At 39.8% G+C, this 25,517-nt stretch overlaps 1 protein-coding gene across 1 annotated transcript in view; it reads right to left on the bottom strand.

The window, feature by feature from the left end:
- Positions 1-25,517, bottom strand: part of LOC149289068 (homeobox protein cut-like 2) — a 173,356-nt gene that overhangs the window by 23,819 nt on the left and 124,020 nt on the right. The window contains exons 5-8 of the mRNA XM_089490998.1: positions 19,745-19,885; positions 15,901-16,018; positions 11,344-11,420; positions 10,877-10,943 (exon numbers count right to left, since the gene is read on the bottom strand). Of these exons, the coding sequence (XP_089347124.1) occupies positions 10,877-10,943; positions 11,344-11,420; positions 15,901-16,018; positions 19,745-19,885 (403 nt within the window). The remainder of the gene's footprint in view (positions 1-10,876; positions 10,944-11,343; positions 11,421-15,900; positions 16,019-19,744; positions 19,886-25,517) is intronic.

Genomic DNA, 25,517 nt, shown 5'->3' with positions numbered 1-25,517 from the left:
GTGTCATATCTGAATTAAATGCGCAATACCAAAGCTGAAAACCATCTATCACATATTAAGTATATTTTCAAGTAGATCCAGCTCTGAATAAATCTGGAGTACTTTTTATATGAAAAGTTAAGTGGAGAACATGGTGCAGATGTTGTATAAAGCAGTAAGAATGAGGACTGGGATAAAAGAATTCAAGAATTCCCCTTTAATATGTACCTATATTTAATGCACTCACATACAAGTACTAGCAACGGCATGACTGATACAAAGTCTTTACGTTATCACATTGTCAACAGAAACAGAGTGTTCCCCTGCTGATCCAATGTTCTAAAATTCTGCGGTGCCAGTTTCAAGGATGCAAAGGCCAATTACAGACATACCTGGGACCTTCCCAGAGTAGGCTACCCAGAGCTCTCCCTCTTCCGGCGATCAGCTTTTCTAAGGTGTGATTCCAGCACAAGAATATAGTCCACGCCATTAGGGTGTGAGAGCATTTGGTGTTTCTGTGTATTTTGGTGTTTGAGTGTATGGTGTGTTACTGTTGCAAGTGGGTGCATGTTACTGTATGGTGTTTGAGTATGTGTTAATTGTGAGTCTCTGTCACTATAGTGTGTGTATGTTATTGTAGGTTATTGAAATACGTCTATGGTGTTAGAGGGTCAGGAGTGAGCCTAGGTTAGTGCAGCCTGGTAGAGGGGAAGAGAGAGAGTGTATGTATATGTGTAAGTTTATGGTTTTAGAGTCAGTGTGTGGGTGTCAGTGTACAGAGTTAGAGTAAGTGGGTGTCAGAGCAACTAAGGACACCAGTGTCAACCTGTTGAACCTTGTAGGCAAATGGCACCCAAGCACAGAGCTAAGGTTGCAGCAGGCAGTCATTCCTAACCTGAGGTGTCAGCCTTAACCAGACAAGAGCAGTGTTCTTGATAAGCATCTGTCCCTGCACACAGACTCACACTTAACCTGATACCTGGCGCAACAGGGGGACTTTATGCTATATCACTGGTTAAACACCCACAATCCCTTCTATCCCTGGATCCAGGTGCCTCACAGGGCATTATACGCAGTTTAGTTTTAGACCTTCAGAGCAAAATCCTGGCAACCACCAAGCACGCCGTTTTGTGATGCACAACCATCTCTTCTGATGAACGGGCCACATAGAGGTACCAGGGTATTTGTTTTTATTGTGCAGGACAAGGTCACTACACCAGCTTTTGCCTCGCCAGACCACAAAGGGTTCCCCTTGGCCCCAAAAGGAGGAGAACGTTCACCATGAGTATATTCTGGCACTCCATATGCCAAGACACCAGCTCCACAGGAACCTAAAGCACGGAGGGAGCTCTTAGTTCTAAAACAGATTCAAGTGATGTGATCAACAAATCATCTTCTTCTAGCTTGGAATGCATCCTTTTCAACTCAGCTGGTGAAGACTTTAGGTTCTGTGCATCTTCTGAAATAAATGAAGTGACTCCTAAGCAAGGCAAATGCCAATTGTGCCCCACTGTTAATCCACCCATGATGCTAGCTCTGTGTAGCATTTTCATATAGATTTGGCCACTATGAATCATAGGATTTCGCTAGTGCACCATTAGTACTTCATGGACAGGGGATGAAGGGACAGTATGCGGGGGCTTTGTTTTATGTTTTATATGCAGGATGATAAAACACAGACTAGGCGCATACAATACTATACCAGTCACTAGACAGATTATTTTACGATCAGGTTTAATTTTAGGTCAGTGTTTCAAATTAGGAAACCCTCCAGGGTTTTTATGGCTTCCAGCCTGAAAAATCATTTAGGTCCCATTAACAATACATAATTAAAGTTATGGTGTCTGTCCATGCTTATGGTTCCAAACTAGGATGTTTCAAACATTCTGATCTAACCTGGCATGAAAATTGTAAAAAATACCCATATGCTATCATTGTAGCCTATTTCTGATTTTCAGAATCTCCTTAATTGTCTTCAAATGGATTAATGTCATAATTCTGATCACTGTGGCTATGAGGTTCACTGCCTTTTTTAGCTGTATCTCTAGAAAACCATACAATCGTCCATGACTAAATACAGGTTGGGACAAATATATTCCAATCTTCCTCACTTTTGTTTATGCTTATTGCAACAAATAAACGCATTTTGTTTCAAAATGAAAGTAAAGTCACTACCTCAGTGGTTCTCAGCTCATGGGTCGCGACCCTGTCTTCAGTGGGCCGCGGAGGGTCAGGGCTGGACTGGAGGCATACTGGGAAAATGTCACTTTCCTGGGGCTGCCTTACACATTCTAGCGGCAATCCACGAGCCGCAGGCTGTCAGGACCGCGGCCGCAACAGTCAGGGCCATCAAGCAGCCTCCGGTCCGGCATGTACTTTAGTATTACTAAATTATATATTGTGACAAAAGGTGTGGTATAGTGATAGATGGCAGATATATTAGACCAGCCTTGGTCAATAGTAGCCTACTTTAACCCCTTCAATCCCCTATAGACGTACCGGGACGTCCAAAAAACGCCCACAAAGAAACCCCTATGGACGTCCCGGTACATCCAGCCCTTCGTGCAGCGTCAGGGACACATCCCTGCCGCTGCACGGGAGACCAGGCTGTCGTTTGACAGCCTGGACTCCCCACTGACAGCAGAAGCCGGCTTTGCCGGCTTTCTGCTGTCCGATCGCCTGTAACAGCTTCCGGCATGAAAGCCGGTAAGCTGTTACCGGTAAACTGCCCGATCGCGCGATCGCGCAGTTGCAAACGCGCGATCGGGCATTCCCTTCCGGGTTACGTCACTGCTGACGTAACCCGGAAGGTCATCGGAGGACAGGATATCCCCTGCGGGGATATCCTGCCCTCCGATGAGGCACAGAGACGCTGCGATCTCTATGCAGGTCTGTGAGGAACTGTGTGATCGGTGCAGGGGGATCGCGGGGAGGGGAGTGAGAAACCATCTCTCTCACTCCCCCTCCCGTCCTGTAACAGAAAAGCTGAAAAAAAAAAAAACGGTTAGTCATTTAAAAATAATATTAAAAAAATCATTAAAATAATAATATAAATAATACTAAAAAAATTATAATATGAGCTGTGATGTCACTGTGACATCACTGGTATGTTCAGGAGGTCCCTAGGAGGACCTCTAACCATTACTGTGTAAAAAAAAAAAATTAAAAAAATACAAAAAATGTAAAAAAAATGTAAATAAATTTTTTTTTTAAAAAAATATATAAAAAAAGATAATAAAAAAAATTCTTAAAAAAACCTTACATCCCGTTGCCCTAGCATAACATCTAGCCAGTATAACCCTCCTGCCCCCGTTCACAACCCCCAAACCCGTTAAGCCATAGGCATAAAAATTATACAAAATTGTACACCTAATAGTATGCTCCCTGGTGCTGGGAAAGTCTGGAAAATCTATATAAATTAGGTATTTCTGAAATCAGGACACCTGAATTGATAAACTTGGAGGGGATTTTCCATCACTTTACCTAATTTTGTGAGGATTCAGAGGGAAAATGTAAAAAAAAATTAGTTTATTTTTCTAATCTTCGCTAGTTTTTACTAAATTTCTCATTCTAAATTTTCAGCTAATCATCCAACTATGGTATCAAACGAAAGCTCTATCTCTCCTTGAAAAAACAATATATAGTTTACATGGGTACATTATTCACAGGAAAAGAGAATCATCGCTAAACCGACATACCCCAAAAATGGCAAAATTGCTCTGGGCTTTGAGGTACCAAAAACCCCTGGGATTGAAGGGGTTAAAATATGTCCCAGGGAAATATGTTGTTTATTTACAAACTGCACTACTGGCAGTTTGCAAAACATGGTAAGGGTCCCTGGGGCGGAGCATCTGGAAGAGCAGGGTGGGCCAGTGCTCCAACAGCACTACTTGCTGTTTTGATCCAGTCCAGAGCCTGTATTCTGGACAGGAGCTCCACAGGTGTGGACTAAGTAACAGCTCACCTGTGGCTGATTAATTAGCAGCCAGAAGGTTAAAGGGATTGAGCCTGATTCAGAGGGAGAGACCAGTGTTATTCCAGCTGGGAGAGCTGATGAACTGAGGAGTGGTTTCTCTCTTAACCCCTTCAATCCCCTATAGACGTACCGGGACGTCCAAAAAACGCCCACAAAGAAACCCCTATGGACGTCCCGGTACGTCCAGCCCTTCGTGCAGCGTCAGGGACACATCCCTGCCGCTGCACGGGAGACCAGGCTGTCGTTTGACAGCCTGGACTCCCCACTGACAGCAGAAGCCGGCTTTGCCGGCTTTCTGCTGTCCGATCTCCCGCAACAGCTTCCGGCATGAAAGCCGGTAAGCTGTTGCCGGTAAACTGCCCGATCGCGCGATCGCGCAGTTGCAAACGCGCGATCGGGCATTCCCTTCCGGGTTACGTCACTGCTGACGTAACCCGGAAGGTCATCGGAGGACAGGATATCCCCTGCGGGGATATCCTGCCCTCCGATGAGGCACAGAGACGCTGCGATCTCTATGCAGGTCTGTGAGGACCTGCATAGAGATCACAGTGTGATGGGTGCAGGGGGATCGCGGGGAGGGGAGTGAGAAACCATCTCTCTCACTCCCCCTCCCGTCCTGTAGGGGAAAAGCAGAAAAAAAACCCCGTTACTCCATTTAAAAATAATATTAAAAAAATCATTAAAATAATAATATAAATAATACTAAAAAAATTTATAATATGAGCTGTGATGTCACTGTGACATCACTGGTATGTTCAGGAGGTCCCTAGGAGGACCTCTAACCATTACTGTTTAAAAAAAAATATATAAAAAATAAAAAAAATGTAAAAAAAATAAAAATTAAAAAAATTAAAAAAAAAATATATAAAAAAAGATAATAAAAAAATTCTTAAAAAAACCTTACATCCCATTGCCCTAGCATAATATCTAGCCAGTATAACCCTCCTGCCCCCGTTCACAACCCCCAAACCCGTTAAGCCATAGGCATAAAAATTATACAAAATTGTACACCTAATAGTATGCTCCCTGGTGCTGGGAAAGTCTGGAAAATCTATATAAATTAGGTATTTCTGAAATCAGGACAGCTGAATTGATAAACTTGGAGGGGATTTTCCATCACTTTACCTAATTTTGTGAGGATTCAGAGGGAAAATGTAAAAAAAAATTAGTTTATTTTTCTAATCTTCGCTAGTTTTCACTAAATTTCTCATTCTAAATTTTCAGCTAATCATCCAACTATGGTATCAAACGAAAGCTCTATCTCTCCTTGAAAAAACAATATATAGTTTACATGGGTACACTATTCACAGGAAAAGAGAATCATCGCTAAACCGACATACCCCAAAAATGGCAAAATTGCTCTGGGCTTTGAGGTACCAAAAACCCCTGGGATTGAAGGGGTTAAAACCGTTTTTGATGATAACTTGTGAATGTTTGGAGCTGTTTTTACTAAGCAAGTGCTCAAACAAAGACTGTTATCCTGTGCTGCTTATAAACGGCTGCTGTTTATTCCTTTAAAATAAACATTGAAGCTGAGCTGGATGTGTCCTGGACTTCATTTACCCTAGAAGACTGTGGTTACAGCCAAGATCCTTGACAAAAATCCCAAGGAAAAGGGAGGCCTGTCACAATATATATATATATATATATATATATATATATATATATATAGATATAATTTGCTCTGCTGTCCCTATTGCCTCTGTCCCCCACTAGGACACAGCCCCTGTTACCCCACCAAAGCCCCTATCCACCATCACAGTCACTGCCCCCGACACAGTCCCTGTCCCCTACTCCCCACCACAGCCCCTATGCACCATCTCAGCCTGTTACCCCCACACAGCCCCAGTTACCCCCACACCACAACCCCTGTCCCCCCACCACAGCCCCTATGCACCATTTCAGCCCCAGTTACACAGACACCACAACCCCTGTCCCCCCACCACAGCCCCTCACCCCTGCCCTCTTTCTCCCCACCACAACCCCTATCACAGCCCCAGTTACCCCACCACAGCCCCTTTCACCATCTCAGCAGAAAGCACCCCCAGTTTTTCCATTAGTTCTACCTCATATGTTTCAATGACTGTTTATTTATTTATTGGGTTTTTGCCTCAATGGCACTTTCATTTCACTAGCGCTGTGATGATTTCCACTAGCAAAGTTTCCATTTGTTTGTTTACTGTTTAAAAAGTGCATATATATATATGTGGAATACTGCACAAGTTGTTTTATGGAATCAAATATAATGTTTCGGAAATTATTATTTTTGGGTCGCGACTTAATGACCAAAGACAAATGTGGGTCCTGAGGATACACGGGTTGAGAACCACTGCACTACGTGATCCATGGTGTCTGTGCTACTATAAATGCCAGTGTTGCCGGTTACAGGTATTCTACCAAAAAAAAAGATTTTAAGGCTAAATGGCTTATGGCAGTATAATGCCAGTAAAATTGGCTCAAGGATAGAAGGGCAAAATGCCAGTAAAAGTGACTCTAGGGCACGACACTGGGTATCATTCAATTTTATTCAGCAGTGTATTTTACTTTGAAGGTAAGTGGGCATTTTGCTGTTAATTTAGCTTTAAAAAGCGGTTAAAGCCATTACTGAGCACTTCTGTTTCAAAACGATGCAATGACATACAGCGTTGCCCAAGTCTGTCTTATTATAGAGATGGTTTGCAATGTCGCGCCGGTAGTCAAAGGGTTACATTTTAAAAGGTTCGATTACCAGCATTCACACTAAGCATACAGGTTTCTGGAAACCACAATCAAAGAAAATAATATTTACAACACATTTAGGTAGGCATAACCTCTCAAATTATCAAAGAGCATCTGTTTTGTTATAATAAGATTAAATGTTCTCCTGTGTTGCATGTTGCAAATCACGCCAACAGCTGTGAGGATTGGCAGCCGGAAATGTGCTACAGGCCAGACGCGTGCAAAAGATGTTCCAGGCTCGTAAAACGGATGGCACCACACCAATTAAACTAACAACTACAGCAAATGTACATTTAATGAAGTCAAGAAGTTTGAATATAATTCAGGCATCACTGAACATGACTCGTGCATAAAAGACAGGGAAGACAATATTTTTACATATATTTTTTTTTTTATCATGGTTTAGGGCATGACCAATATAAGACTTTATGTCACAGATCAACACTTATCTCAGCCTAGGGTGTCTACAACAACCTTGGCAAGTCTTGGTGTGTATAACCATTAAAGCTAGCTGAACAGGAAATCATTTGAAACCCTTGACATACCTATCTCAGATAAGTAGAGAGAGTTCCAAAGTTGGAATGTCAAGAATAATAATGATTATGTTGTGTCTTGAGAAATAGTAGTATTCAGACTCATGGTGGTGGACAACAATTTTACTGTTTAGGGCCGCTTCTGATATTTCTACTGTCATTGTTAATGATAGGGTACTGTACAACAGGACTCAACAAACCCCAGGTGCCTGGACACCATGGATGTTAACCAGCCCCATACAGAGCCAAGCAGCTGGCTCCCTATAGAACTGACTTTCTATGCAGGAATCATTCCTACATTTTATGTCTGGGTCCTACACATGCCGGAAATCTGTCAAGTTCTGCAGTACAGAGTCGTTACACAGTCTACTCATCAAGTTAGACTACAGGTATGCTCCACTATCCACAGAAAAGGCTTCAACCTGACAGCACTTGTGCAATTTAACTCGGCATCTTTCAAGTTGTATGCCCAGTGCCCCTGTATGAAAAAAAAGACATGATATGATGGGACATCAACAGTTTGTAGACTTAAAAGTACGTGGTCTCCACACAATGTGCCATGTCTCCTCTAGGTTATACCAACCTCATGGTGGATGCTTCAAGACAACCCATTACTTCTGCCCCCCTTCACATTTCTCAGGCTAGAATAAAGCCTAAAACAGAATATACTATTTGATTTTTAATTAATTTTTAAATGACTCAGTGATAGCCCAAAGTTAAAACCTTGTCTTACTGCATCAGCGCTTTCCTCCTTGGAGGATAAATTTGGGGTCTTTTTTAAGGTTTTGAAAGCATGTTGAAGCTTTGTATTGAAGTATTGTGCCGATACATGAATGGTTTTACGACCAAATTGTCTAAAAGGTGACAATCACACCAAAACCCAGGTCTGTGAAAAAAATCACAAAATCCCCATGTCACAAAAAAAGGTAAAGGTTAGCCACATCTTACAAAGTGTTAGCAAATTCACAATGAAATATGTAAAGCTGGTAACTTAATTTATGGTTATAAACATATTTATTATATGGTTATTATTCATTCTTCAAACAGAGCCTAATAGGCTTTATATGCGCAAACAAAAAAAAAAGGCACAATTACATCTGTTTTCCCATTATATCTTGATTTTGGATTATACCAATATTAGGGTGGGGTAAAATTCAAGTACTATGAACTGACCATAAACAACTTTTGTTAAATGTACTGTATGTTGAGTTTAAGATCCTTCTAGCAATAACATCACTGGAACCACCGCTTACAAATACATTGCTAAAAAGTAACCTGGAAGAAACATCTTTTATGCATCAACTTTGTTGATTATTGTGCTGTCTTTGGTTTTGCATTTTTGCCAGTAGTCTTCTACATACAAACAGACCCTAATTAGACAATATTTATCTTACTATTATTATAGCCAAGTCTGAGACCTAGGGCGGCAGGTCCAGGTGGCAGCCGCCCCTCTCCTATTACTCCCTGTAACACAACCAGTGTATGGGCCAGTTAAAAGGTCACCAATTTCCCAAACTGGCCCATGAACACTAAAGAGGATTGTGCCAAGTCAGAGGAGGCGGCAGGTGCTGGTGCCCTGGGTTAAGCCTAGGGTAGCGCCAAAGGTAAATATGGGACTGTCAATAGTGTTAAATTACATCATACTTATCACTTCAGCAAGTGGCAGTGAGATTCACCCGTGTGAGTTGCACTAGCAAAAAAAGTACTGACCAATCTCTTTAAACTACTGATATGACAAGATAAAAATGATCATCTCAGGAATATCTGTGTCTCGCCGTTTATTCCAGACCAATCTCCGAGTGCACTTTTAACTACACATTTTTATATTATATATCCCTTCATTTTGTTTATTTCACTCAGTTACGCTAGATGGCAGTTTTATTACACCAAACGTAAGTAAGCATTTTACACAAAGAGAGAACATAAGGATACTGGAGGTGGCAAGCGTTTAATGTGTATTAAAACTCCTTGTGTTCGAATAAAAAAAAAAGGTCATGTGTCGCATCCACTAACAATGCCAGAGAACGAGGTGACGTCAATAACATATATCTAAATGCATCACATAATAACTATGCATTTTTAAAAAGAATTATTTTTTAAATTATAACATCTCAAGTATTACTTTTACTACTTGATTGCCATTAGAAAGGATTTCCAAAGTTATGTAATAGAAATAAAGATCAAATTCGTTTAATTTATTACTGTATTCCAAATAAGTCTTAAGTTCCACTTGGATGGGCTTTCCCTGTGGGCCAAAACATACCCACCCTCCATGAATTTTGTAGTATTACTGCATTGGGTCACAGGAAAAAAACAACATTTGAAGAACACCGAGTTAAGGGTTAATGATTTGCCTGCACAGGAAATAATCTGACGTAGCCAAAACGCCTGAAACTATTTCTTTTACATGTGACTTTACTGATTCACCAGAACTTCACAAGAAGCACGGGGAATAGAATACATCAATTGCAAAAGACTTATTCATAGACATGAATTTTGCAGGAGCAACCTCTCAAAGATCACTAAAGATCACTAAATACAATGTAACTCCGGCTTAGCATTGTGACCTGTGCCCTGGCTCCTGTGAATGCGTAGACCCATCAAAGAATTGTCAGCCCGCTTCCCGAACGCATAAGCTGGGAGCTACACCAACCAACCTACGGATGTGATCTTACAGGATTCCTGACTTCAAAATCTAATCAACATGCTGTCCACTTTACTCTGCATTAACATTTCACACTCGAAATTGAGTGTGTGATTAAAATCAAGGGGTTTTTCAATTATAATTAGCTGGAGTGCAGTTGAGATAAATGTTTTTGGATTGGTTTAGCATACACTACAGTCAAATCAGGCAACAGGGAAATACTGCTATGCCAAGATACGTTAACCACCCTCTGTCTGTGTTCTAGACAAGGCCGGTTTGGTTAGGGAGAGGGATTTGCTTCCCACAAATTTGGCTAGCTGTGAAATGAGCGCTGACAGTGCTGTAAAGGGGGCACAAAACATGTTTTAACCCTTAAGTTAAGTAAGGATCCAACTTGAGTTTTTGGGCAGTTGGTTCCTGTACGGATGGAGCCTGATTTCTGCAAAGAAGAGCAGAGAAAAGACCAGGGATGGGTGGCAGGCGGAAGTGAGCATCACAAGGTAAGTGAATCTGTACCACTCGAGTGTGTGGCGCATTTTTTCCAATGTGCCAGATGGCCAGTCCAGTCACATGGTATACACATTAAATAGGTTTCTACTAAATACAATAGGGCTGCTGATCTAAGCCACTATGTGGAACAACACTATAAACTTGAACGGAAGAGGTACAAATATTTTATTTGGAGCTGACAGGCCATACATTCCTTGTTGAATTTGTTTGATGAATGGGAGAAATACATAAGACTTTGGCACATAGCACCTAAAACACTAAAGAAAATAGGAAACAAACAAGAAAAAACTGCACTTTAATAACTTAAAAAACCCAGAAAAAGAAAACTGCTATACCTATTCTTGAAGAACATAAATAAGCAAGACTGACATATATATATTTATATATACACACAAAGGAGAGATCCATATAATGGAAAGCCGCGAGATGAGTAAGGCTAGGAGTAAATTAAGAGTGTTTTTGTGGATGGAAAATGCCTATGTTTCTCTTTTGCAGACAGAATATAGGGTAACTTACTTAGATGCGGTCTCCTTATCATATTGACACCGCAGGTCCAGCAGCTCTCTCTGTGTTGTCTTCAAAGCTGTTCAAGAGAGAAAAAAACCCATGTATGAGCTGAAAGCCTGCTTCTCCAATTTGGACAGAGATTAATAACTAGGTCATTTAAACAGCCTATAAGATGCAAAGAGACAGGTGATTTGTTACACCTGCTTCTCACGTCTGTCTCTCAGGGAGCTTGTGAGAATTTTAAGGAAGACAAAAAACCCTAATATCCCAACCAACATTTAGTAAAGTCAAGCAACTCCCACACAAGGTTACGTAGTATGAACGCCTGTGCAGAACTGCGCCTGGTCAAGGGTATGTTAACCTTTTCACAGCTGCACATATATAATTTTTAATCATTCAAGGTTTTGCTTCAACATGTGGTCCACCTGGTGTCAAAATTAACAAATGGATTCAGAACAAACAGTTCCCGCTCTCACCTGAATGGAGAACCTTGATCTTCTCTTCAGCCTCACCAAGTCTGACAGCCAAAGTGATCTGAGCCTCTTGTAAGCCTCTGTGGAAGAAAAATGGAAAGGGTTAGCGCAGAACCCAGCAGACTAAAAGAAAACAAGGGCTAACATTCTATAAAGACCCACTATTACCATTGGGTCTGTGATCATGTCATCTCTAACCCTGGTTTCAGTTCCTAAATGTCCGCCAACTCAGCCTACACACTGTCCTATAAGCACTCGGCATATTCTTCCCCAAGACTTCTCATAAGATTTAAAGCTTGCAAACAGGACCTCTTGTCCAGTGTTTCATTCATACCACATGCTGGACTGGTTAAGGGCCTGGACACTAATATGGCACCCATACGTTCAAAGATGTCTGAACTGGGCAAACGCCTCATTTACATGTAGATATCCATCGCACTGTTTGACGTGCCGCTCTAGTGCAAGAGTTCCAAGCATCACCCCCCGATTCCTGCAATGCAGACAAACACCACAGGGCCTGTATTGGCTGAGGAAGAATGAATGGGTGCCTGTCACAGACGGAGCGGCAGCGTAATTAATGAATGAACAGCCAGAGAGGAGAGACAGAGGGAGGAAAAAGATTATTGAGTTTGTCAATTACCTACAACCCCACCCTAAAAACCTTCAACCGATGAGGTTCATACTTTCAGGAATTTGGGCACGTACTCATCGGACTTCGCATGCAAACCTTTTATGACTTACTTGCCTCAGGAAACAAACGAATGACTAATCAAACATCACAGAGATATTAAAATGGAAAGTAGTTATTATTATTCATTAATGATTATGTTTAAACCCCACTAGATGCTTTACAAATTGCAAAAACAATGAATAATAACAACACTGTGGAACTGGGTCCAGTATGCTTTATGGCACTCTATAGATTGTAAGCTCCTTTGAGCAGGGCCCTCCTCACATGTTGTCTCTGTTAGTCAATTTGTTATGTTACATACTACTTGTTATTTCCTGTCTACCCATTGTACAGCGCTACAGAATTTGATGGCGCTATATAAAACAATAAATAATAAAAATAATAATTCACTACCTTCCAAAATGATGGACACCGATATGTGTGACAATTAAATGTATAGCATTTTCTGGCGAGATCTCTTGAGCAGGTCAGTGCATGTAGTTATACATGTAATGCTTGTGTAACATGCGTGTGTGATACTGAACACAATCGCAGTGAGTAATTTACCCGCATACACGTATAAATATATTTGCTGTGAAGCATATAATTCTGCATGGGAAACAGCCTTCTAGAAGCATACGTACATGAGATACACCATAGAAACACAGCAGAACCACATCCATGTCTTGACTCCATGTACAGTGGGCCAGAGAGTCATGGCAGGTGAGTTGGTTTGAACGAAATCAACGGCAATTATTAACCCAGGGTTGTGACGTCCTATATTTAAGTATTAAAACACACAACCCGGGGTATATGTATAATATAATAATAAATAAGGATCTACCTGATTATTCCTCTCCATGAAGGTCTCTCTCACCTGTGTGTTGTTAATTGGTTTAGACAGCCTTTATGGCAGGGTGAGAACACTAGGACAGTAATTGATTACAGGCTGCATCGGATCCTCTGTATATATGGATTATTTGCAGCTCCATTACTCAAAAACTATATGGGCTCTCCTGGCAGTGCATGCAGGAGTGGCCTCTGGACTGGGCTGGAATAATCTGTGTATTTAATGCAAGAGAGCAGACTGCCAGAAAATCACGGGTCAAAAACAGTGTAGATGCCAATAGCAATTGCCCTGTGGCGCAAAATATTAACATACTAGGTCTCTACCTTAAACTTTAAATTTAGAAAACCTTTCATCACATTGCTTTGTATTTGATGAAGCCCCCCATAGATTCATCACATACTTGCAATTGGGGTACTAGGCACATAGGAGGGACGGGGGGATAAGCGGATGATGGGGAGGCATGGATGATTATCTTGGTGGATGTTATGTTTTTTATGTTATGTTGTGTTGTGTTTTTTATTTCTCATTACTTACTGTGAGACCCAGGGTATTAAAAAACCCTTCTTTATTTGGTTCTATATATCTCTCCTTTATGAAGCCATTGGCAACAACCATTATGGTTTGAAAGCATGCACACATTATCAATTGACCGGGGCAGGAAATGTTCAAATGTAATTTGTTTTTTTTTATACTTTGAGTTTTATTTTCTTTATATTTCTGTGGCTGCTATAATGTACCATGTGGCTCATAACGATGGCTGTTACCATGGAATGTGTCAGAAATTCATACCGATTCCTGTTTTTATCAGAAAATAATGATCAAATAGTAAATAAAATGATGAAAAAGTGATCTATTAAGGTATAAAATGGGAAGACATCTAGTGGATGCTCTCAATAATGTAGGTTTCCAAAGAGGGGGCATTTTAATTTAATGAGATTTTTTACTTAAAAACATACCACAGAAATAAAATGTAATGTCATTTGGCTGTAAACTAACAAAATTTAGCAAAAGCATTTTCAATGACAATAAAGGGTTTCATCAAATTATATAAAATACATAAAATCAGTAGCCGATTGGGTATTAGAGGCCAGGTGTGTGCTGGGAAATATAACATATTTGCTCGATAATAAGATGACTCAGATTATAAAACCCCTCTAAACTTTGAAATGTAGTCCATGCCATGGATACTATGTGGGAATTTGTTTATGGGGGTAGACGGAAACTACTCATCAGGATGGTCATGTTATACTCATATATAGTCTTTCATAAAACCCAGTGCTTGTGGCAATCAAAGGGGTTTAAAGGAGATTGGTTTTAACTCCCTTGCTTCATTATTAATTATGAAAGGCCAATATAGGGAAGGTTAACTGATTTAACTATGCATTTTACAGGGCCAGCTAAGATTTCCCTGCAGCAGAAGCTCACTGGTCCCTGCAGCAGAAGCTCACTGGAAACCACAACTTTCCTGGAAACTTTCCCTTTAACAAACAGAACCCAAAAGGACACAAATGCTTGTTTAAAAGTAACGTGGTCTGAAATATTTGGACACTATTGAACTAGTTTGTTAACTCAACCCATTCTAGGTCATCTTAGTTTATGGTTTTGTATCTTTACAAGTTGAGAGTTGTGAGGAATGTATCTCAACAAAGATAATCCTGGTTACTTTCAAGGTTATCGGTTTCTTAGATCAGTGAAGTCACATACGACTTGAAATGTTTTCCTTAAAGTGAGTGAGAATGAGTTCATCTGAGTGGAGCTAATATGAACGCAAAGCTGTTAATTAAGAAACCCTGCGTAGGATCCATCATAAATCAATCCTAAATCATAGGACATTGAGGATACTGCACTTATGCTCGGTGAAGCTAGCTTGTATTATTTTAATCCAGTGTCTTCCCCGGATACCTGAAATAAGAGCCTAGCCATTCTAGTTACTGGCATATACCAGAAAATCAGTTTCTTTTTTTCAGTTTATTTTAGGTAAAGGGGTAATAAAATTTCAGCAGAGGGAAATGTCCATATATGTTTTATTTGACACAATTGTAGTGTTTTTTTGGCCAAAAGTATGTTTGGAAGACTCCTTAGATAAGGGATTTTGGGTTACCGGATTCCTTTAAGGTGAAACAATATGGAAGAAAAATGCAACTTGTTTCATACATTATTTTATAGAATGCCAATATTAAAGAAATTCAGCATTTTTTCCTTTTCCTTTTGAATGTATCCTGTCAACATTTTACCGTACCAGCTATGGGAAAATCCTTCCCTACATTGATCTATATCACATGTAGAGTTTTTCTGACGTTACGTAACTGAAATTATTATGGTTTTTAGGCCAGCGTGGTGCACACTTTTATAATTCTGGTCAAGCATCATGGAAGATCTGCTTCCTTATTAACTTGTGAAAAACCTATTTCATATCTATTATATGTACCCTTTAGGTTGGTATATATAGATAGATTGTAAGCTTACAAGCAGGAATCTCTCCACCTAATGTATCGGTTTGTCTTAGTCTGTCAATTCTCGTCTTGTCATACCCCTTGAATATATGTATTGTAAGAAGCGCTGCGTAAATTGTTGTATATATATAAGTTGTTTATATATCTACATATATATACATATACATATATATACATATATATATATATATATATGTATATATATATATATGTGTATATATATATATATATATATGTATATATATAAACAACTTATATATATATTCACAATATATACTTTGTCAGTGAAAAAAACCTGTTTGGAGACTTAACACACATTAGAAAAATACAGCATTCTTCTTTTATCTTAGATGGATCATCCTTGGAACTTAATCTCCTGAGGACTATAACTCCCACTATTCTCTGCAACTACTTGAGTGAGTTGTAGTGACTAAGGAGAGGGGGTGCCACCTGTTTCTAATCTGTAAAACCAAAAAAACAGCCACCTGTTCCACCAAAAGCCTTTACGAATCCTCATTAGGAACAAATACTACCAAAAAACTGAACGATACAGTAAAGCCCAATCCAGCATTGAACTACTCACGTACTTTTTGGTCTCTGCCTCGTTCCTCTGCTGGAAGGTGTCTGGGATGAAGACTTTGTTGTTCTGCCAGGTGTCCTCCCTCTGCACTGGGATCCCAGCTGGAGCGGCTCCCTCTTTCCGCTCTGTGGGTGTAAGAATTTACACAGGCACCATGAGGGTATTGCTAGCGTCACGTATCTTCCCTGCCAGCTGCCCCAGCCAAGTGGGCAAAGCCATCAAACACCCCCTTTTCCCCAGCAGCCCCTCAGACGGTGAAGAGTTAATCCCGTTTGTGAGCGTTACTGCTTGCTTCCTGCCAGGGATTCATTGCCTGGCAGATTCTGCCTCAATCACTTGTGGCTCCTAATGGCTGGAATGCCTGAGAACCAGCTGGGGAACTCAGTGAACAAGAGGACAATGCACTTTCAACCCTACCCAGCTTTCATTAAGTCTGCAATAAACTCTGATCTGCTGACCTTCTGACTGATGTTTTTATTAAGGGGAATATTGCATATCTATAAAAGTAATTACAAAGCGTTAACTGGTAAGCTCAGCCTGAAAAGGCCTCTGGAGCCTCTCTGCTAAAAGGTACCTGGATCGGCCCCTGATACCAAAAAACTAAGAACTATCACTGCTTAAAACTTCCCACCATGTCATTATATTCGGGGCACATTCTAGTTTGCAAGTGAAAGCGACCCCCAGATGTGCCTTTACATAAAGCATGCCCTTATAAGTGGAAGTATTTCACATGCATCAAATGTTTTTTTTAAGTGTGCCTTATATTAACATTTATAGTGAAAGTGTCACTTTAATTTTTAAGTTAAAATGATAATAAAATACACATGATCGGACCATAATTGCATAGTAAAGTATCCGTTTTGCCTAACACTTTCCCTACCTTACATTTCATATAATTCTTTGCAATTTATTGTAATACACATATATATATATATATATATATATATATATATATACTTTTCACAGCAACAACAAAGTTTTTTTTATTATTTGATGTAAATCAGGATTGAGTGCCATAAAAGCTGTTAGAATACAACTCCCATTACCCTTAGACAATATATTGTTAGCTAGGGGTACGGGAGTTTTAGCTAGCTAAATGTTCGTATTCTTAAATTCCCTGGATGATCCACCTAAAACGATTGATATGTTCTTCCATTCAAAGGTATCACCAGCCCTAAAGTACCTTGTTCTTTTTTGGGATCAATAAAGAAGCAAAGCCCCTTTCATGAAGATGGACTATACTAATATTTAACACAAAGTGGTGCTATAAGTTGCCTTAAGACGCTTCACCTTTCGGGAAAAAAATACCAGGGATGTGACTAGATGTATGCTGGTTGCTCTTGCATACTATTATTACCCACGCACACACCTGAATAGTATACACTACTATTCCTTTAAACTACAATTTTAGTAGTAGTACAATTAGTAGAACACACCTAATTGCCTAATTTTGTACTGATTGTTTTTTTAGATAGAATATGTGATGTGAGGTTATATGAATTAAAAAGTACATATATACCCATATATACTCCCCCTCCAATATACACTCTGGCACACATATGTAAACACACTTACACAAAATTACACACACGTACTCATACTAACATACACATGTACACACTTGTTCTAACACACACATTACCTCTCACACCACTCATGGTAACACACAGTTCACCTCACACCACTTACACAAGCATGCACACTTAAACATCCATGTTCACACACTAACATATCCATGCTCACACACACAATTACACATCCATGTTCACACACTTAAACATAGACATCCATGCTCACACACACTCATACATAGACATCTATTTTCACACACGCTTATACATAGACATCCATGCTCACATACATACATACATATATATATACAAACATACATACTCCCACCCGACCCTGCTTAGCGTTCACCTCTCCTGCAGCTTTCTGTCCCCGATGCATTCCTGTCTACCCAAGCCGGTTCAAAACAGTTTAAAACTGGCTCTTTCACCCTGGTGTGGTCCAGTTTGGAAGAGCCTGATCTAACCAATTTTGAACTGGGACGAGGAGACAGGAGCAAGTGGTCGCAGGTGTCGCCCGGGGTCCCTACAGAGATGACAACTCAGCAGTGGCAAGTTTGCAATGTGTATGGCTGGGTATGTGCTGATTTGAGGAAGAGCTCCTTTTCAGCTGTATCTTTGTGCAATTAGAGAATTAGAGAATAGAAAATTGTTTAGGCAGAGCTGCCTTGATTTTATCCGTGTAACTCAATAGCCAAAACCTTGATCTTTGGTTGCTTTGGAGGAGTGACAACATGCTTCAAAAGAGTCTCTTACAATCAGCACAAAATTAAAGATGAGGCAATTTGATGCCCTGCCAGCAACATCCTTTTTATCAGTATTTTGTATATAGGAATATATTTATCCTATTTAAGACAAGATACATTTATCATAGTTTCATAAAACTGTGCTTGATGATCTCCAGTAGTGGGGTATGACTAAAATCATTATGCCTGACCTTGTATTAAGGAGTAAGGTGTTTAATTGCATTGGGCTTAGTAGGCTGTAGAATCCATGTAGGCCAATCTAATCAAAGTGAGTGGTATTGCTCGTTCAGAGGTGCTCTCATACAATGAAACAGGACTATCCACAATTCCTTGAGGATATAATAAGTTGCATTTGAGTGCATTCCTCAATGGCAAGTTTGCATGTGAGCTGAAACATTTAAATTCCCTTAGGAAATATTAGAAAACGACTCCAAAGTGAGCTTTCCCTGCAAGTAGTGGGTTGAAGGGGCAGAAAAGTGTTTCCATTGCAATGAGAGAACCAAATGTTCATGCAAGTGGGGGGTCAAACCCCCCCCCTGAATCCTGCACAAGCAAATACAGAAGCGTAATGCACTTGATCGAATGCATCTTCTCCAAAAAAATGAAGTTTGGGAAGAGAAACATTCCAAATGTAATAAGAGGATTCTGATGAATGCCTATAAGCATCCGGGTAAAAAAACTAAACGTTAATTATAAGGTAACACTTAGTCATCATATGTATTAAAGTAAACTGCACATTATTCATGGCTAACTATGCTCTTTTCGCAGGAAAAATCATATGTAGCCATAAGACGTGTAGATACATAGTAGCAAAAAATAGTTAATGTAAGTTAATGCCTGTGAACAATTTTGAAGCAGCCTGGGAAGGCAGGAACGCAGCAGGATCACATTGAAGCTGCTCTCTCACAGAGTGTGAGCGGCCAGTAAGAATGTTTTGAATGAGGTATGAGGGTAAGTGGGTGAGTGAGAGGGTAAGGGAAGGGAGTATACATATGGTTGAGTGTACGTATAAGTGTTTGTGTGTAAGTGTGAGCATGAATGTGTAAGAGGCACTGTGTTAGCATTAATGTGTATGTGTGTGTTATACGTTTGTGTAAGCATGAGTGTGAGCGTGTAAGTTTGTATAAATGTGAGAGCGTGCGTAAATATATTCCCCCCAACGTGCCAGAAGGTGCCAGCCATCCCATATATATATGGGAAAACCTGGATAGCCTTTTTGAGTATGGCTGGGTGACAGACACTAATATGTAATACAATATGCAAAGCTTCACAGTTATGATTCCATAAGTGTTTGGGCACGCTCATTGCAATTTCCACATAAGAATTCCAACAATATTTTGAGTTTGCTAAGGCAAGTAAAAATTTAAATCAGCAAAATAACTTTTCTCTTACAATTTATATTAAGTTTCAGTCTATGTCAACCACCTTTATTATGTACAACACACCGCCCCACTCATTGATTGGACTCAATAAAGGTCCAAAGAAAATTCCACACAGTGCCAATTCTCACTATACTGAGCCAATAATTGAGACTTACCTTTGGAAATAGAGAAGAAATCAGAATACTTCTTCCAATGTCTGCTGATTTCTTTCAAAGTTTTGTTCTCGGGATCAATGCACTGAAGATGCTGCAACCTGTCTTCTAAACAACGTGCTGCTTCCAGTAGAGGCACAGGGTCTACAGAGAAACACAGAAAGGACTGACCACAAGCTCTTTGATAAAACAAATACCCAAATACTTAAAAGAGTGAAGGTCCAAAGAAATACAACAAACTGTTACTGGCTAATAGTGAAGAACTTGAGTGCAAAACTTTCAAGACAACATAGGTCTTTCCTTCAGGCAGGTTAGAAGCATACCTGGGAACTTTATTAATGAGCTGACCCCCATACTCTTGAAATATTAACCCTTCAGTAGCCCATCATGATGATTCTATATAGTTAATTCTGGTCCTCATGGAAACCTTGACTCGTCGTTTGTTTAATATACACTTAATTGAGTCAGTTGCATTCAAGCGAAAAGCACCAATTGGGAGGAATATATGATCACAGCAATGTAGAATAGAAATAGGACTGTGTGATCCTCAGAATATGTCCATTTAACCTGAGACTGGGACAAACACTGGGAGTTCCCAGGTGTCGTTTTAAAATTAAAGCAAAAAAAAAAAAAGAGGTTCTTTTTTGGTAACCTGCTTTTAGAAGAGACCTGAATTTTTTTTGAAAGAATTCTGCTCAGCGAATAAAGTGGTTCTTCTGACTACTTTTTGAAACTATATGTTTCTTGTATTTACACAGCTTACATGTACTCACTCTTTACTTTGCTCGAAAGAACAAAAATGTGAGTGTCACAAAGGTTACACATTGAAGATGAGGAAACCAAACCACAACAAAGCAGATTCCTTTCTTCTGTTGAGGTGGTCTTTTGGAAGCTTTTGGGATTGTTGCCCCCTCTGTTTTTATTATCTATTGTACGCAGCAATTTAATTTTCTCTATCCTCCTCCATAGGAGCGGTCCTTAGCAGACGCACCATAGTTCCAGAATACATGCACTCTAATTACATTTAACTGGCCATCAGATGGCAGGGCAGCCATAAAAATACTCCCCGTTGGGTAAGAATTGGTAACTGGGCACCACCTTGTAATGAGCTACATTGTCAGGCCAGTAATCAACTTCATTAGAAGTAACGAATGGCCTGTTATGTTTAGCAGTCATTGCAGCTGATTCATGAGAAAATACAACTAAAATACACATGTATCTCTTAACTGCAATTGACACCATGTCATCTTTTAGTAATCCTTAGCATTTGTAATATGCTATACTGGCTATTTGGAAAACCAAAACCAAAAAAAAACCCTCGCAGATCTCTACCCTTTGGAATATTTAGTTAGAGAGCGAGCCATGGATTTATATAACGATCCTTTAGCAAGTGGCTAAAGCTACGAAACCCACAAAGCATTTTCAGTACCTTAGAGAACCTCAACCTCCGAACACACTGTAAGGTAGCAAGAATGGGACCGTCCTTTTCTGCAGTACGAGCGTGTTTTAACGTGAGTTCATGTGATTAGTATGTTATTATTCATTTTTTATTCTCCCTCATTGTAATGGCGCTATGGAATCTGCTGGTACTCTATAAATACAATTTAATAATAGCACCAATAATGAAGTGACTTACACATTTCCACACTATGACTCGGTTTTTCTGAATCTTCTATGGACTACAACTCCCAAGACCCTCATAATCATCTGAGGATCTGAGAGTAGTAGTTCACAAAGTACGGTATATTTGCCATTTTTTCAATTCTTTTTTTAGATATATATATATCTCCGTGTGTGTACTCAGCTATTAGCGTGAAAGCTAATAGTTTTCTTAAGATTACAAAAAAACCTTTAACTTTTACTGTATAAAAGAGAGAGTAAAGCCATCGCTAAATTTCAGCTTCAGGCTCCAAAAATCCTTAATCCAGCTCTGTGCTTACCTCACCTTAACTGTGCAAAGCCAACAAATGCTCAACTACTAAGCATGTTAAAAATTCCAATGTACTTTACCCCTCATCTTCTAAGATATTCCGATCATGTTTCCAACACACTTAGCAGCCCTTAATCTTGTTAAAACAAACATCACAAAGTAATTGTTCTTCACATTTTGCTGATATTTATTTGCGTTTAGTTACCGAGTAATAAAAGTCAATGGATTGCATCTACATATTACTTTTGCACACTCTGTATTTATCAGCACAGATGGGCTGGATATTTATGGTGGTTGTTGGTAGCTAATCGCAGAGCGAAGCAGCTATACGAGTGAAAAGAGCCCTACAGTAACACACACCGAGGCTTTACATTTTGTTATCTTGCAATACAGGTTTGTATGCAGAACCAGATGGATGGGGGATGATCAGACAAACTCTGTGGACTGATTTGAACCCATATCAATAAATCACAACCTTTTACGGCAAGATGACAGGGAGCTACGAATGAGTTGGTGATCCAGTTTGCCACATGTGAATGGGAATCATATTTATGTAAGAATGCACAGAATCCCAAATGGGCACTAACCTGTTCTTAAATCATATTCTGCCTGAAAAAATAATTGCACAATGTTAGTATGAAATACAGAGGATTATTGAAGATGTAATTGGGGTTCTAAGCTTCCTTTTTCTTTCACACCAACAATTTTGAACTCTTAAAACATTTAAATGTGGTGTTTCTGTTCGGCTGGACCCAGCAGATCAGATTTGAAACACAAAGGGCAACACTATGGTCCGCACTTGGGAGCGTTGTCTGAAGGTCTCTTTGTTGAGTGTCATTACAAAATGTGGATGTGGTGCATTCTGCCTACGGCACATTATGACTTGTACATAACCGGGAGCATGACAGGTATGATCCCTCAGAGGCCTCCATCTCCTGCTCTAAAAGCTTGAGGGACTTGAGGACAATGATAGGCTACGATTAATACTGTAGTCTGATCTATCTATCTATCTATCTATCTATCTATCTATCTATCCATTCATCTATCTAATAATGGTGACGTTTTCACCTTTTACGCTATAGTATTTACCTAGGAAAGGATTGATAGGAATCTATTTCAAACGGCTCTACTCTGAATGCTTGATCGCCTAATGGTCATTAAGGAATAAGCGGGACTGAGTACCACCTAGCAGGATTCTTATTAATAAGCCATTAATTTAATACGCCAATCAATGTGTTCACTGTGCTTTCTCTGTACCCAAGGGGACTGCTATAATGAAACCACTGGAGAGATTTCCTCTGAAACATTCCACGCACATCTGGCAGCGCTTTAATACCTAAACTACCGTATTTATATACACCAATTCTGAGTAATGTCTGTTTATTTAAGCAAAAGAATAAAACACAGACAAAAGCAGTTTGTGCAGAGGTAAGCAGGTGCCTTCCGAACAGTGCGTCTTCTCTCTGTCAGCATTACACCGTCATTAGCTAGTGTCTGCTCAGCAGGGTGTGTCATTATGTCTCCCAGGGCTGGTGTAATTATACATTGACATAATTAACCCAGCAAGCCCATTAGGCAGGCCGGCGAAAAATTCATCTATAATTATTTGTTGTGTGCATGCTAATGAGTCCATCTGTACTGCCATTGTACAACGTGAACAAATTAATTTACAAGTCTGGATTTTTAATAAGTTTGGGAGAGTTATTACCTATGGAGGCAAGTTGTAAAAGGGAAAAGAATGGGCTAATGTGGTTATTTAGTAATAAGGGCCATGTGAAGTAATATTATTTGGCATCCACGATAACAGGAGAGCCAGGGACTGACAAAAGATCTGAAGTTGCCTCACCGTGTTTTGGTGAATTTTGCAGAAAGTAGATCCTTGGAACTAAACCTCAAACAAGCTCATACTCACATACATGGGGACTTTTTAAGGCTGGCTACCCGAGACCCCCCTCTACTGCTTCTTAAAGGAAACTGGAATTTGTGTGACTATGTCAAGAGGAAGGGTTATGGGCGGATAGAGGCTAGCCCAAGTTAAGGCTTTGTTTGGATGAAAGGTGGACAGGGGGTTAGTGGAACCAAGCATTGCTGGGCTCATCGAAGACACTTAGCCGGTGCCCAGCGGAAGGTGCCCGGTGAGCCGCAGGTCGAGAGCTCCACACACTCACCCGATCTGAATATGCCCGGCTGCGCGCTAGGTGAGCATAAAAACATGGACGTACTAGTTACAGAGGAAACTAACGTATTGTAAATAAAGGGTAAACTGACCCACATACATGGATAAAGTTTGTTGAGACTCAACTAGCGCAACAAATTCCAATATAGAATACCTGATCCATAGGCTAATGCAGAAGGCGGCACAAGATAGATGAGAAATAATCTGTTAACTGGATAAACTACCAGTTTTGTTAAATATAAAAAATGTTTGGCACGTGGACCAAATGTCTTCTGTGAACAGAAACAACAAGATAGTTGTTTTGCTTTTTTTGCTAGGAAGGACAAAGGCATGCCTAACAAAGGTGAAAATTAGATATTCAGTATCTCTAGTCTTTTTTTCCGCCTCTGCCATCTCTTACTACAATTATTTGTGTACTCAGTAATTAGATTTATATATCTATTTTAAGTGTGTAGAGATTTTACAAAGCCTAGTAAAACGTGACATTTCTACAGAAGATGCATTTGGGTACAGTAAAACAGAGAATTTTAAAATGATGACCTCCTCCTAATTAGCTTGATTAGCTCGTAATTATCTGCGGGACACTTACTACTGTACCCTTCACCGCCAGCATAGTTTTAATTTAAATCTGAATACATTAGTTAGAGAAAGTATTTTCAGTATCAGGCAAATTACAGTTATGGTTTTTATCTCAGTTTAATGGGCACTAGATCAACACTGCCTTTTTAAAGGCTTTAAATTAAGTTTGGCGTTAAAGTGATGTATTGCTAATTGCCAGCGGATGTAGCCAGGTTATTTAATTTGTGTAAAATAAGCAGATAAAACAAGAGCATGCTCCACGGTGTTTTGACTGCAGAGGGGTGCAAGGCACTGGTCTTCAAGAACCTGTACGATACCCCCATACATTATACAGAATCTCATTGTGACACAGCCAGGGCAATGGTGCTCTCCACTCCCACCTTGATCACAGTTAACAGCAAGTAGCACGGATTTAAAAACAACATTTGAATTTCTCCTACACAATGAGGTGGACTCCCTCTGAGCCAACATAGCCAGGACAACTGGCCTGATGCTCTTGGAAGCAAACACTACGCAAGTGCGACAAAAGGTACCTAAGATCTAAGCTAACACTGTGTGACTAATGGCAACAGAGCAGCTTTGTATTGTTGAAGATCTGGACAACAGGAGAGGTCACATAAGTCGAATGTGACCTACATGAATAAAATCTCCACAGAAAATATCCATGTCTCACTGTCATAGAAATATCATGACTGCTTACAACACAATAGTGTTAATAGTTCTACTAGAAATGGAGAGAAGAAAGAATGTTTTATAGGCTGCACATTCTGTGTCATGAAGGGGTATTTTTTGTTTTGGAAAGATCCACATTAAAGTTCTCACAGATGGTCACGGTTACTCACTCAATGTTTTAAATGCATTATTCTATAGTAGGGATGTCTAGAACATTAGACTTTCCATTTAAATAATCATGGCCTTTCCTTCTTGAATAATGTAGCTTGGGATAGCCCTGTTAGTTCAAGTTGGAAAAAAATGAGTAAGCTATTATTTTATATTGCAGTACTTAAATAAGAGACTCTACAAGGTGGTTAGCTCTTCATAATGCATTGTTAATCTTTAGAGATAAAAAGTCTCATTCGGTAAGCAACTCA

This window comes from Sceloporus occidentalis, unplaced genomic scaffold (assembly GCF_023333645.1).
Source record: "Sceloporus occidentalis isolate IW3139 unplaced genomic scaffold, rSceOcc1.0.p SCAF_48, whole genome shotgun sequence".
Taxonomy (NCBI): Eukaryota; Metazoa; Chordata; class Lepidosauria; order Squamata; family Phrynosomatidae; genus Sceloporus; species Sceloporus occidentalis.
The sequence above is the reverse complement of the archived record's forward strand: the minus strand, read 5'-3'. Positions and strand labels throughout refer to the sequence as shown.